Below are 14,486 nucleotides of genomic sequence, written 5' to 3' on the forward strand. Positions count from 1 at the left end.
CTCTCCAGCCGATGCCAGTCGCTGCTAACACAGCCAGACAAGTGCATCCTTGGACTGGGGATGTTGGGGGACAAACAAAAAATTGCAACTTTGGCCCCCAGTTGACCCAAGAGAAGCTGACTTCCCCCAACGACAAAGCAATGGATGTCATGGGGTCTATCCACTCCCAAGTCCCTTTCTGCCTGCAGATCTGCCCAGCTGGTGGTTCTAGCCCCATGCACCAAGGCAACAGTTATCCCAGCCCCACAACTCCTTCACTTTTCATCCCCAGGGGTACCACAGGACACTCTTTTACAGAGGCCAAAACCATATTGCTACAAGAGAAGTAGTCAAAACCTAAAAAACCAAAGGTCTTATACTAAACACAACGAATGGTCAAGCTGGCAACTGTCGCAGTGGCTGGCACCAGCTCTAAGGCTGCCTGCACTCAGCTCCAGCAGGGTGAAGTGGCATTCATGGGAATGGGATCCCTCTGTGCCAATGCACTCCAATGCAGTGCAGCATATTCCTCAGTTCCTGTGCTTAAGAGATGGAGAAGCCATTTTTTTCCAAAAGAAAAATGGATTCCCAACTGACATGAATATGCAGACCAAGCACTGATTATAAGGTTGCACTTACTAATGTGTTAGTTTTGTCTGATTAGTAATTAAAGCAACCCACTAACCTTTAATTATTTCAGAGTAATGTTCTATTTAGTGTTCTATTTTAAATCCATTTTTTTAGGTAAGGCAAGAGACTACAACTTTTTCAGGAGAAAGGAGAACAAAGGGTGACATCTGTGTGTTTAAGTTGTTTTCATTACCTTATTTTAATTCTTGCTTTTGGCAAAAAAAGTCAGGCCAAAACCCAGTCACTTTTGACTCCACTTAATCCAAAGAACTGATTTCAAGTTGAGTCCTGCTGACATTGCCCATTTTCATTTAAGACACTGGAAGAGTTGTGGGCACAAAGCAGGGCAGTCACAACCTACTGCATCCCTTCATTCACTCTGAGCTTCGGGAAGCAGCTGTATTTTTAAATGAACTGGGCCTAGACATGTCCTTCTCAATTCCTAAACTTGCCACATGTGACAAACCTTAGCCAGCAAGGATGATGCCTGGTGTAAGAACTGTGCTTAACACACAACAGCCCGCTGCAGCCATTGGAAATAGCTGTGCTCTTGATGGGCTGTATTTACAACTTGTGTAGCTGCAGCTTTCGTTGCTGTAGAGAAGAATTAATCTTCATTTCCCAAATATTTGTTGCATATCAAAATTGGTTTTAGTGCCATGCTCTAGATCCGGAGCCAAATTTGAGTTGCAGGGGCCTGGGGAAGCTGTGGCAGAACAAGCCCAGCCCCATATGCCGCCTTTTAAAAGCAATTTCCCTTTGCAAATGGCTGAAATCAACCCAATCCTTCCCCCCCCCGCAACATCACATAACAATCTACTCACAAAAAGGGATGAACAGTTCAGGTTTCAAGGACTTTCAAACCAGGACTGTGGCGTACAACAGAAACAAGAACAGGGAGCTACAGACCTCCAAAATCCCTTCTGAAGAGACAGGCACTTCAGGCACTTTGGTTTGTGCTGAACCTTTGCCTCACCACATGTCACCACAGGTTATAAACAAGAGACAAACATGACTTCTGTCTGACCGGATCATTTGTTACACATTAACAATAAAATTGGAAAAAAAAAACAAAACCAAAAAACAAAACCAAAAACCAAACCAATTCTCCCAATCGGGCATAAAACAGAAGTTATGAAAACCAAAAATGAACGTTTGCTTCGTCAGAAATGTGCCTGTTGGGTGTGTTCGATTAATGGCCAGTTCACCAACCTTTTTTGCACCAAAAATGAGTTGCAGTTCTTTAGGAAAACATGATAATTTCCTTTTACAAAGGCTAGGTTGTCCATTAAAACTGTCTGTTAAGAAGACACTATTGCTACAAGGTATTTCTAATCTACACTCTATTCTAAGGATGGAGACAAAAGAGGTTATGTAGACAGCACAAATTAACTCCTTAAGTATTGATGCATCTCCATTTTCAGCCTGAAGGAGTACATATCTTAAGGAGCTATGAAAAACAAAATAAATATAACTTAACAGTCCTAGCAATTTATAATGCATATACAATTGTTCACCTGCATCCTTTTGATTCTCTATATGAAAGAGAGAAAGCAACAAGGAGAGAAAAGAGAGAAACAAGAACAGATAGGCAGGATTAATGAGCAAGTGGACCGCACAGCCCCCCAGTTATGCGTGATACATGACATTTGAAAATAAGAAAAGTTGCCCCATCTCGCCCCCCGCCCAGCAGCGTGGTGTTACCAAAAGAAGCTCCTTTCACAGAGGTGAAAGAGAAAGCTGTACCAATAGGAAATCGGAGAGCACGAGCTCTGCGGATGTACAGGGGCTCTCCGAGCAGCACCCGGGCTCCTGTGTCCCCTCCAGAGCTCAGCGGAGAGGAGCAACCCAAAAATCCAGGAGGAGAGCAAGTACAGCGCTTCCGCTTGAGAGAACGGCCAGGAGACACGTAAGAGCTGATGCACGGAGGAAGGACAGCCTCACATCATCTTATACGCAGGCTTGGTTACAGATCGTGTACGGCTTTTCCCCACGTCCTTTACCTGACCGCTAGCTCGTTTCTCCCCGGTGTAGCTGCTGCCCTTTGATTGTGTACCAGTGACAAGCACTTTACAAATTGGGGTTACATGGAAGCAAAGTAAAAATGCATTCAGGTCACGGACATAAAGAGTAACTGAAAAAACTTACAAACAGTCTGAGTTTATCACAAACAAATGGCTAAATCGTCTAACCTGTTTTAGGCTGATAAAAAGTGACTGGACTTCTCACACTGGGTTTCACAGACAGAAGCAACAGACAAGCCAATGCTAAAAGACTTGAAGCAAGGAGAGTGAGTTTGTTTGGATCTGGACTTTCTTGAGGTAATGAGAACAGAGAGAGTGAGGACAGCATGGAGAGGAGGGTGGTAGGTACTCACGAATGGTTAAATCCATCACTTGAGAGGCCAAGCAGAAGACAGGATGCTCATACATTTCTCTCTTTTTCCCTATAAAAGAGGATTTGGGCATGCAAGAGGCTTAGGTCAGAGGTAAAGAGGTTATAAGGTTATAGGTCAGAGGAAAACTTCATATCAGGTTAAAAGGAAAATAGCCGTAGAGTATTTTGGGATACATACAGGATAAAAGGAAGGAAAAAAAAAGGAAAAAAAAGGGTTAAAATTGGAGATCTACTGGATTAACCATTCAGCATGCCCATGAGTCACAAGAGAGGTTGTGACCATGACTCTAGAGGTTTGTTCAGAATTGTTTGCAAGAATATGATCAAAACGTCATGAATAGAGGGAAATAGATTTTCACTGGTTTAAGGCTCCGAGATACTAAGGATTTCAGCCTTCAGTATCTAAGGCTTTCACAGGTATTTCTTCATAAACATAGCCTTGAGCACTGCTGCCACTGATTCTGTTTTGCATCTCTGACAAAACTCTTTTAAACACGTGGCTACTCAAATGTCAGCATCTGAAAGCAAGATTTCAAAACCACGCATGGCATTCAGAGACGCACCTCACCGAGGCATATTTGTTCTTTGCTCTTCTAAGCAACGATTTGAATACATAGTGGACTATGCTCATGAGAGAAAACCTGACGCATGCAGCTGGCGGATGTTGGGTTGTTTGAACTAACAAGCCCAGCATGCTTTGAAATTGGTGTTACAACCACTTTTATAGAAACAAGATAAAAAAGTGGCTGTGGCCAATCACGGATAAAGGAGGAGAAAAGCAGAAGAGAGCAGGTAGTGTGGAATGAACTATTTCTCTGAAAAGGTAGCTGGAAAAAAAATGTGTTGCTTCAAAGTATTCCCAGACCTAAAAGTCACAGTGCAAAAAAGAGGGCAGGTAATTAACACAACCAAGAAGAATTGAGGCACAAAAGGAAAAGTACACACTAACTGTTCTACTTTGGAAATGAATGCATTTTTACTTACAGATCATAAAGTTTGTTTTTGCATAGATTTATCTGAAAGAAGAGAGCAAATCTTACCAACGAGTTAGTGATATTTACACAGAGAACTTAAGGGAGCCAGCACTGGGTAGAAGCATCCATCAACAGAAAAGCTGCTTTTGATTCTCAGTCCTTCTCCAGCCTTGTCAAGCGTATTTAAACATTGCATTTTACAGAATACACCAATTAAAATATCCTGTGAAGTTGAGTACTTTGATAAATTGCCTGATAATGCAGTGCTTATGGAACCTTCATTCCTTCTCTATTTTTGTCACTCATTACCAAGTCAAGAGTTGATAAACATCCTTTTAGTGCCCAATTCTTAAGTGTTTCTCACTGGATGCATAACAATGAATTCATTACCACTGGTACACAATTTGCATCGTTAGACGGAAAAAAAAAATGGAAAAAGAGAGGACATGTCATGTACAGAACCTGGACAATTTGTCATACAACAACCCAATTTTTCACGTAAACAAGAACTAAGAAAAGATCAGAGGGAGCCGGTTTTTTTCTCCTCTCAATATTGTCCTAGAGGCATACAGTGATAATCTGTAGGAAAGCTTCACATCACACATGACAGAAACCCAAAGTCTAGAGCAGAACATACCATTCATCTGGAACATACGGGTTTAAGCAATTGCAAACTCGGATACAGTTGGGTAGGAGTTTCAAGTTGGGAACAGCAGCCCACAAAGGTAGCAACATAAACTGATCAACATATAAAGAACTACTGGATCAGAGAGCTTCAGCTGACACGTATCCTCCAGCAAGCTTTAAAATGTCTTTTTGATGGCTACATGTGTCTCTGGTCACTGGTTATTATTCTCCCATAACTTAAAAGGTCAATAATATCAGCTATGCTGGATTTAGAGTGACAAGAAAGAAATCTGATGCAAGTACGGGACCAACTGATCAATGACTGCTATGCACAGTGCAAAGACAATGAAACACTCCCAGAAAAAGACATTTTAAATCGGCTACAAATGATTAAGCACAGATTAAACAGCTTTTCAGCTTCTTATTTTTCATTTGCTTCCTGAACTCCACTGTCACAAACAATTAGCTGCACTATACCTTCAGCTGCAAAGATGACAACCCAAGTATTTCTCAATTTGTTTTTTAAAACCACGACGTGAGTCTGAATACTACACCACTGGCCAAATGCACTAACGATTAGAAAAAAAAAGCTACAGTTCCTTTTAACTGTTTCTCCTCTCTTTTCCAGAAAAAAAACAGAGATGTTTTACATAGCTTCCACTCTTAACTGCTTCAAAAGCGAACATCACAAAAATGATTCATAATCACATCAGTTTTATTGACAAGTGAATAAATAGCAAATGAGTTTCTTTCAAATAGCTCCCAGCCACAGTTGCCACCTAGAAATATAACAAAACAGTAATTTCACAAAGAAAGAGCCTTACCTTCAATTTTGGCATACTCTGATAGTCGAGTATAATTGACTAGAGCTGCTTGCTCCAAGCATTTACGGATGACTGTTTTTACCTCCTCTTGAGGGACTGGAGTAACTATGTCTTTCATCAGAACCTTGACACAAGAAAATCTGATTTGTTGTGGCATCAGGCACACAGAACTGTTTTTTCTCCAAGCCCAACAAACACATCCATTTCTGCCCCAGTGCTGTGTGGCTCTCGGGGTAAGCACACAATAGGCAGAACCCATGACAGGGTCACCTTGGTCAGAGTGAGATGTGGGACCTTTCCTTTCCCTAGCATTCCCCGTCTCTATCTGTATCCTATGGCACGCTCCAAAATCTGCGCTTCCCATTCCTTAGGGTAAGACAGTAAGATTTATCCCAAATTCCCCAGGGCCAAACAAAGTTTGCCCTTCTGATGACTTAAACTCATGTCTGGGCTTGGCTGCACGGGTTAACAACAAGGCATCACTTGTAAGGGTCTGTAGCATGGACGCTCATCAGTGAGACTCACAGAGCTCTTCTGGATGGAAAGATATATGAATGCAGGTGATTTTAACTACTCTTTGTCATTCTTATGCTTACCCTTTCCAGCAGCGATAGAGTAGCTTTTAGCGCACCTTCTGGACGGCCAAATGGAAAGCAGTACCTAGAAAAATCACAGCATGTTAACATCAGACCAACTGTGTCAATAAGCATTTCCAGTGCTATGAAGATGCTTTCCTACATCATGGCCAAGCAATTGTCTAGTCCTGATATTAGTGTTCTTTCCACTGGGTAATTTTCAGAAAGGTCTCATGGTGTAGATGGAGGAAAGCAAGACAGAATTAGGGGCAGCTGGGAAGGTCAGCTAGTTTTAGTTGATTAAATCTGGGTGTCAGCTGGGGAGTTTTTAGGTCTCCTAGGAAAGAGTTAACTATCATCTCCTTGTAAAAATAAAACAAAGCTCCAGTAACCTCCAGCTGGAGACCCAGGTTCAAGGGGCTCTGGCACAGACCCTGTGTACTAGCCTGTGTCACCCACCCGCATGCACAACCCACGCAGAATGACGCTGGTGTGCTACAGGGGCAGCTCATCCCTTTTAAGGGGGGTAGGATCCGTCGTTTCTGTAATATCGACATCCCTGAAGAAAGCCCTGCCCTTCTGTATGCTAGTAAATACAAATGGGTAATAACTGAGAACAGAAATAAGAGAATAGGGTATTTGGGGGGTTAAACTGTAGAAAAAAAATCACAGTATTACTGTGCCTATGGGAACAAGATGGTTTGAAATACCCGTTTAAACGTTACTTCTTTCAAATCACTCTTCAGCTACAAACACACTACAGTGCAAGCGTCACTGCCCTGCTCGGGTCTGTGCCACTTATGCAAGATTCCTGCATGCATTCAAAACCTGCCTTTTGGCTTTGCTGATTAAAGGAGGGAGTTTGGAGGAAATCAGTCCTCTCTCATTCAGCCTGGAGTCTCTGCCTTTACCTAAAGTGCGTGATCTGATTCTCCAGAAGCACACGCAGCCGCTCCTTGATCTCTTCAAATCGCTCTTTCTCGTCTACGGTTACCGTTCCTATCCCATCCGGCCTGAAGGAGAAATGCCATGAATGACTCAGGCTCCACCTCACGACCCTGGGAAATCATCTGCGCAGCAAAGCACATGCTGCAGGTTGGGACACAGATGTCACCAGCCATTAGACCCAGGACAGGGCAAGCTGAGACACAGCAGTCACAGCAGCACGACCGTGAAGGTATCAGAGAGCAAGAAAGCAAAAAATACTCCCTCTCAGAATGAAAATCTGTACGTGGACATCCCCCTCCACCCTCCCATATTTTTTTTAATGTGATAGAAAAGCCTGCAAAAGACATGAAAAACCAGAATCCCTTCTTACATATAGGTATACAACAAGGAGCGCAATGCCAGCTTTCACAGCAGGATTGGGCTCATTGCTGGCAAAATGTGGACTTCTTTCTGCAGAAAAATTCAGCTGTTAATTTAACATAACTCACGGCATAAAGAATATCGAAAACAAGTTTATTTATGAACAGAATGTAAAATTCTGCGTCACTGAATCACCTTATTACAATAATTTCTTGAAGTCAATCATCTTCAATATATTCTGCCGAAATGTACCTAGAAAGCGGTAAGAATTTTTTACCTGAGAACGCAACGACTTTTCATTCATTTACTTTTGAGTGATAAAAACAAACACATTTTATCACAGAATTTCAGGGAGAATTCGCTATACCCTGGCATTTGCTGCGTGCACAGGATTGCATTGTAAGACCCCAGGCACTGGGTCTGCCTCGGGCGCTCCTCATCCATCCGTCACCGAGCACAGTGTGCAATGAGCGCTGCTACAGCTCTCCCGGGCTGGGACGGGTGTCCCCATGCTCCTGAGCCCCATCCTCCTGCCACAGACCCAGCTATAAGCAGCCATGCCCTCCTCTTCCCTGCACCCAGACGGCAAATTGCGCGGCGGAGCAGCACGGGGAGAAAAGCCTAATCCATCACCAAAGGGCTCGGCACACCAGACAATCAGCAGCACCACTTCCCATCCCTGACGAGCAAAGTCTGTGGATTTGTGTACTCCTGGGCAACTCCACTGGCACAGGCGCTCTTTAGGTAATGTAAGGCGTCTTAAAATTGAACAAATGTTCTTACTTAAAGGCCTCCTCCAGTGTTCGGCTTAAGCTGCATAAATCCTCAGTACTAGACTGGTTCGGCTATACAAAAGACTTGGCAAGGGATTACAAAGCTTCTAATGAACCTCCTGTCAGGGGTTAATTGGTTGGCTTTATTTTCCTGTTAAAGAATCAAAGGCCCTAAACTTAAAAAAAAACAAAAAAAAAACAACAAAAAAAACCCCACAAAAAACTATAAAAATGAAAAGCAATAAAATCTGTACCATCACTTCTACTTGACCCTATATTTAGAAAGTTCCCAATATCACAAGTACAAACTCTGATGTTCCAGTGCAAGCGAATACGACTAAAACATTTCAGGACAGTAACTAGCAAGACTTACATGACGCTGACTGCATATTCTTAAAGCATTACATTAAATAAAACTTAAAACACGGAAAGAGAAAAAAACTTGAACATCGGAGGATGTATTTAAATTTAAACAGCATTTCATCAGAAATTGTTATTTGAATGTTTGCCAAATTCAGTTGTGCGTTAAGGAAAAAAAAAAAAAGGGAAAAAGATTTAGGCTAAAACTTGGATAAAATGTCTCATCTGGGGAACACATTTCATAAACATTTTTGGAAGTATGGATCTGGTCTCATTAGTACCTAATTAGGAATAGTTATTTTGAAGAAATGAGCAAGCCACAGGAAAAAAACATAATTAAAAAAAATTTAGACATTGGAGCAAAAATTAACGTCCGAAGATGCTCAATATATTTTTCTTCCAAAACCCCATCAAGTAGCTAATACTCTGATAGAGATATCCCTGCCTTTTGTTCCGCTGTGCACCTCGCAGTGCCTGGTTTGCTCCCAAGCAAATAACTCGGGGCAGACGGCAATAAATGCTGTACACGAAAGGCAGGGTTGAATCTCTCGACTGACTTTTGGCACTCCTGTACCCGTAACAACCGGCGGTGTCACTGGGTTAATTGTGTCAACGCTGACAAACGAGGCAGTGAAAGCCGCCCATGCTGGCGGCGATTTGCTGACGGACTGGAAATGGTCTGAAAGTTATGTTACCCTCTGCTGGGTCAACAGCCTCCAACAGCGAGACTTATCGCCAGGGCACCTGGGTGGGTCTAGGTGAGGTCTGCTTCCCCTGAGGACAGTAGTTATCCAAGGAAGGGCTGCTTTTAAAATCACCGTTAGCTCTAAAAGACATGTTGAAGGGAATGTGTGAGAACCACACCAGCGCTGTACGCAGCGGTTGGGCATCCCACTGCCGACGCCGGTCAAGGCAGGATTGGCACATGTCTGACAGCACAGGTGGGCCGCAGCCCTCCCACATGAACCGTACCCTCACTGTACTTGAAGGGCCTGTGTCTCATCAGAAGCAAGCACGTAAGGAGCGGTGCGAACACCTGAGGTACCACTGCCACCATCTGCGGCCTGCTTTCACAGCACCAGACCCACGCGAGGAGGCACGGCGGGATCTGGAGAACGAAGACCAGGCGTAAACAGCTCTGCCTTCACTCACGGTGCCCCTCGGCCCCCACAGACCACACAGCCCACGGCCAGCAGCCAGCGTGAGGTGGGAGGAGGAGCATCCCTCCCCACTGGCGGCCCCACACAGCACCCATGCACGGTGTGAGCGGCACGCCGCTCTCCTGGATCATGCTCCTGCAAACTTGAGACAAGCTACAGGTCAGCCGTAGCCATTTTTGGAGCAGCGTGGATGTCTGGAAGGGCCTGCCAAGAGAGAGCCATCACCACTGCAAGGACTCCCTTTCTCACCCAGCTGTGGACTATATTGCATCTGACATGATGAGCATCTCTTGAATCTACCTTTCAAATTTTCGGCAAACCATTTTCTCACTGTCCTTCACAAAGTTGACATTTTCGGCAGCATGATAGGAAAGATGTCATGTCGGCTGCTTTTCAAGTTGTTGTCACAGTGGTTAGCACCAGTTCTGTCATCTTTGCTTTCCTCACAATCCCCCATCTTGAGCCATGTCACAAATAATAATACTTCCCATGTTTTTGTCAAATTTCAAATACTATAACCCAGCTGCACATCTTCGGATTTACTAGTTATGTTAATCTTGTTGCTCATCTTCTCAGAAGCTGAAGCATTAGGAACTCATTAATTAGTGACAAATGCAGGATATACATAGAACTGGAAAAACACCACCGAAAGCCTTGCACTTAATTTATTAGCTGGATAATTTTGAAACCTAATTAAATATGCAAGTCAAATATACTTCGAAAATGCTATCTTTTTGAGGGAACATATTTATTTTCCCTTTGCAAGAACACAAAGGGTATGTAGCCTAGCATTTAAGATTCACTTCTGTGCTCTAGACAATTCCATTACGTGGCTGATGGGGCTGAAAAAAAACCACAAGTTTAGGTCTCATCAACTTGTTTCTGATGCTTATTGGTAATTTTATTTTTAACAATGATCTCCAGCTCAACTTTTACATTTGATATTTTATTTGATGGGCAGAAACACCGACTCCTCCAGCAAGAAGCATTTCTGCAGCAAGGCTGGCTAAAACACAGCCAGAGGAAACGAATGCGCTCACACATTCTTAAACCACATCCTTGTAACACTGAGCTAAGCAGGGATGGGCAATGAGAAAAAAGCAAAATGGTGAAGAATAGTTCTGTATGTACTCGATTTGTGCAGAGCCACAAAAGACAAAATGGGTCTGAACCTATGGGTTCAGGTCTGCAAACAGAACAAACACATCCAGCTAAGCGGAGACACCAGTTCATCTGATTCTCTACAGCTCAGGGACTCTTGAGGTGCGTGGCATAAGTTGTGGGCAGAAAGGGAAGCAGAAGGGCAAAAAAGGCAAGAAAAATAAATAAGGAAATTTTTAATTATAAGTAAACAAGTTTCAAATCACTCCTTCTGCTGCAGATTCACTATCTTGGCTCAAAACTAGTCAATTCCCAATGTAAATATTTCAGACAGAAAGTTTTAAATGCTGCTTTCCCAATCCCTCATTGTTTTTAAGTTATAAACCATGAAAATAACAACATCAACAAAGCAGGTGGTGAAATTAAAAAAAGGGGCTGCAATTTAAACAGCGAAAACAATAGTCCTTGTTTAGCTTGGACGGTTTGTGCAAATTCCAGGGTTAATTATAAATTATAATTAGGACCTGTGATCCTAAGGCCACTGCTTTATTCTACTAGCCCCGCCTCCCCCCATGCCCTTTTCTAATTATACCCAGTGCCCCCGGGGCTAGTTATGCTGCTAAAACAAATATATCAAAATGATTTTTAACAAAGACTAATATATGAAGCAATAGCATGCATTTGTATGCAATTATAAATATACAGTATAGCTCCAGTGGGTTAATCTCTTTGACATAAGCCTGTACGAAATACCATGGCGGCTCACGAATGAAAAGACAGATCATCTTTTACACCTTTTATGTTTAACTTGTCTGCACTTTTTCTACTGGGGAAAATATTGCTTACACGTAGCAAACAGATCTTTGCACGCACTGTGAGCCCTGGCATTCACAGCCAGCGAAAAAAAAACAATGTCAAAAACTGATGCAAATAATTTGATTTTTTAAGTAACAACTCAAATATAAAACACGTGCTGCCTTCAGCTCCCTTGCCGCTTGCCAGGTGCAGCACATATGAGCCATGCAGTAAACACGGATGATTAGCGCCTTGGACAGCGCGTGTCAGGATGGCTTCGGGAGGCTGCCTGGCAGGAGCTCACAGGGGGAACCGGAGCAGGCCCGCGCTGGGATGCGGGACCACAGCTGCTGACTTGCCCTCCTGCATCGCCCCTAGCAAAGCTGACCTCAAAGAGCCCACCTGGTTACACCCCTTGAAAAAGCTTATTCAGCCAACGCCAGTTTGGCCCAATGTCCCTTTCTTCTGGGAACTCACTCCGGCTGAAAGCCCTTTGTTCGGCTCATTCCGCCGCCCGCTCTCCTTCCCTCCACATTGCTGCAGGTGCGAGCCGCTCCATCCTCCCAACCTGCCTTCCCCGTGCTCCTGCTCCCCTCCACGCCAGCGCCAAGTCACGGCTCATCGCTTCCCATGTGCCATCCACACCCCCGACGCCGCGCGGCTGAACCGAATGGCTTCTGAGCACTGCCATCCCACACCTATTGCAACGCATCACGTCAGCCCCAGCCGCGTGTCTGCCGGTCGCGGGCGATGCCGGATTGCATCCGACAGACGGCCGCCAAGCACGCCGTGTCACTGCGGAGCCGGCACCTAACGAGGGGTTATGGCGTTACGCCCTGCGAGGTCTGCAGGCAGGGCTGCTCATCTGAGCGCAGCGATGTGTTGATGCATTTAGCACTTCCTTTACAAGACCAAAATGCCCTGTTTTGTTGTTTTGTTGTTGGTTTTTTTTTTTTTTTTTAAAAGTAGCGGTATGGAAATCTTGCCTTTATATGGAATAGGCAGATATGTAATTAGAAAATAACGGGAAAGCAGATGAAAGTGCTATGCAGACTTTTCAATTGTCCAAGGTCTATGACAATAATATTAACACAGTTCACAGAGGAAAGCATAGCTCACTGACACAGCAAGATACTTAGCAGTGAGACTTGGGGGTGGCTGGACTTTGGGTAAAAGTCACTGAACAGCTCACCAAGAAGGATGCTGTCAGACTGCAGGAGATTCAGGCCAGCATCCTGATTCGGATAAGCTCAGCGTCTGCTAACAGCACACACACAATCAATATTTTAGTTCTATTTGTAAAAGATTCAGATTAGCAAGGACAGAAAGAGTCCTTTATGGTGCCAATTTTAACATCTAAAAAGAAAGTTAGGCATGGAACTCCATTTTCTTTAAACCATGCCAGTCTATTGCCTCCACTACTTTTTGGTGGGCTGTTGGTAAAGGAAAGTGATGGCCTCAATGCAACAGTGGTCCCAGGAGCACACAGACATCAGTAACTGCACAGCCTGTGCTGTCGGTGTCCAAGTGATGCTACATGTTCCTTGCATTTCATGCATGTATAGACATCAGAAATCATAAAACCTCAGATAACAGCAAAATTTTACAGAGGCATCAGCAATACCTGGTGGATAAAACCCTGACATGAAATCGCTGGTGGCCACAGCAGTGAAAAGCCTCCAGTTCTCCAGTTTGGGTGCGTAGCAAGTAAGGAGGGACCAGAAAATCGCTCAAGTATTTGGCAGCGTGGGCTTGCTCGCTGCTGGCCCCTGCCCTTCCAACAGCCTGCGCACAGCACGTGCAGGTATCTGCAGGAGGTGAAACTCAGGACAAGCAATTTACTACATTTAACCACGTTTTTTATTCCAAAAAGGAAGAAACTGACAGAAAAAACTAAGGAGACTGTCATGCAAATAGCAGTGATTTGCAGCCTTCTTTTGGAGAGATTACGTCGGGCTTTCAGGGCTCCGAATAAGCTACAGGAGCCCAAAGGGAGGCAAAAAAAAGAAACCCTATCTAAAGCACCAGGGCTCCAAACCAGCCCCAAAATCACATTGGGTCACCTGCCGTGGTGGTGGGGTCAGCCCGAAGCTGGAGGTGCAATGCCACCCGCTCCATCCGGGCACGGTGGTGCCGGACAGGCGAGGCAACGCGCCCGCACTGACGCCTGTCATGCTGTCAGCCCCGAGCTTCGGGCTGTCCCCGGCATCCGAGCGCCCCGCACCTCCCCGCTGACTGCGAGCGACTGTTGTCTCGCTGCCTGACCTTACACAAACGCGATGCAAACAGACAGCCCACCTCAGCTCCATCACTGTCTGCTGCTAATACAGGAGATTGATAGCCACATGAAATTATCTCCCCGCTCGACCTTCGGTGCTGGGTGGCATATTCTGACTGACAGCCAACCTCATTCCGGAGAAAATCAAACTACCCAACTTCTTCTTTTTTTTTTTTGCTGTCTAAAAAGTGAAGTAACTTCTTTTTATACAGAAAATCAAATCAACACTTTCTCGGTTTTGACAGAGAAAAGAAGCCTTCGTTAAACAGAAAGATGCCTCCTCACTTGAATCTTCCCCCTGCACTGGTGCACACGGATGGCAGTGGTACCCAGCATACAAGATGCTCCATCAGACGCAGTGCTGGGTGCTGCACCATCCCAAGAATGGCCATATTCCCACCTCTACCAAATATACATGGGAAATCTTCCTCTATAGGTTTGCTGAGCAGAGTACGGCCCCTGGCTAACCCTTGGCAATGGACGGGTATGGTACGTGGGAGGAAGGGATGCAGAAGAGAACCCAGCTCTACACACGCTGCAATTGCCAGTAAGCACTGCGTGGATAAATATCAGCTTCCCTGTGCACTCTGCCAGCCAGCTCTCAAATGCATGATGCAAGTGGCCTAAACAGCATTCCGAAAAGAAATCACGACTCTTCCACTCAGCTACTAAGATTTCTATTAGTAGAAATGGAAGAAAGGGAAA

The 14,486-nt window shown here is 44.4% G+C and overlaps 1 protein-coding gene across 1 annotated transcript in view; it reads right to left on the bottom strand.

Moving 5' to 3' along the window:
* The window catches only part of CADPS (calcium dependent secretion activator), a gene marked incomplete at its 5' end in the record, with an annotated part of 176,719 nt that overhangs the window by 53,142 nt on the left and 109,091 nt on the right, over positions 1 to 14,486 (bottom strand). The window contains 4 exon segments of the mRNA XM_021409345.1: positions 2,127 to 2,144; positions 5,432 to 5,555; positions 6,028 to 6,091; positions 6,918 to 7,019. Of these exon segments, the coding sequence (XP_021265020.1) occupies positions 2,127 to 2,144; positions 5,432 to 5,555; positions 6,028 to 6,091; positions 6,918 to 7,019 (308 nt within the window).

Source organism: Numida meleagris, chromosome 11 (genome assembly GCF_002078875.1).
Source record: "Numida meleagris isolate 19003 breed g44 Domestic line chromosome 11, NumMel1.0, whole genome shotgun sequence".
NCBI classification, from domain to species: Eukaryota; Metazoa; Chordata; class Aves; order Galliformes; family Numididae; genus Numida; species Numida meleagris.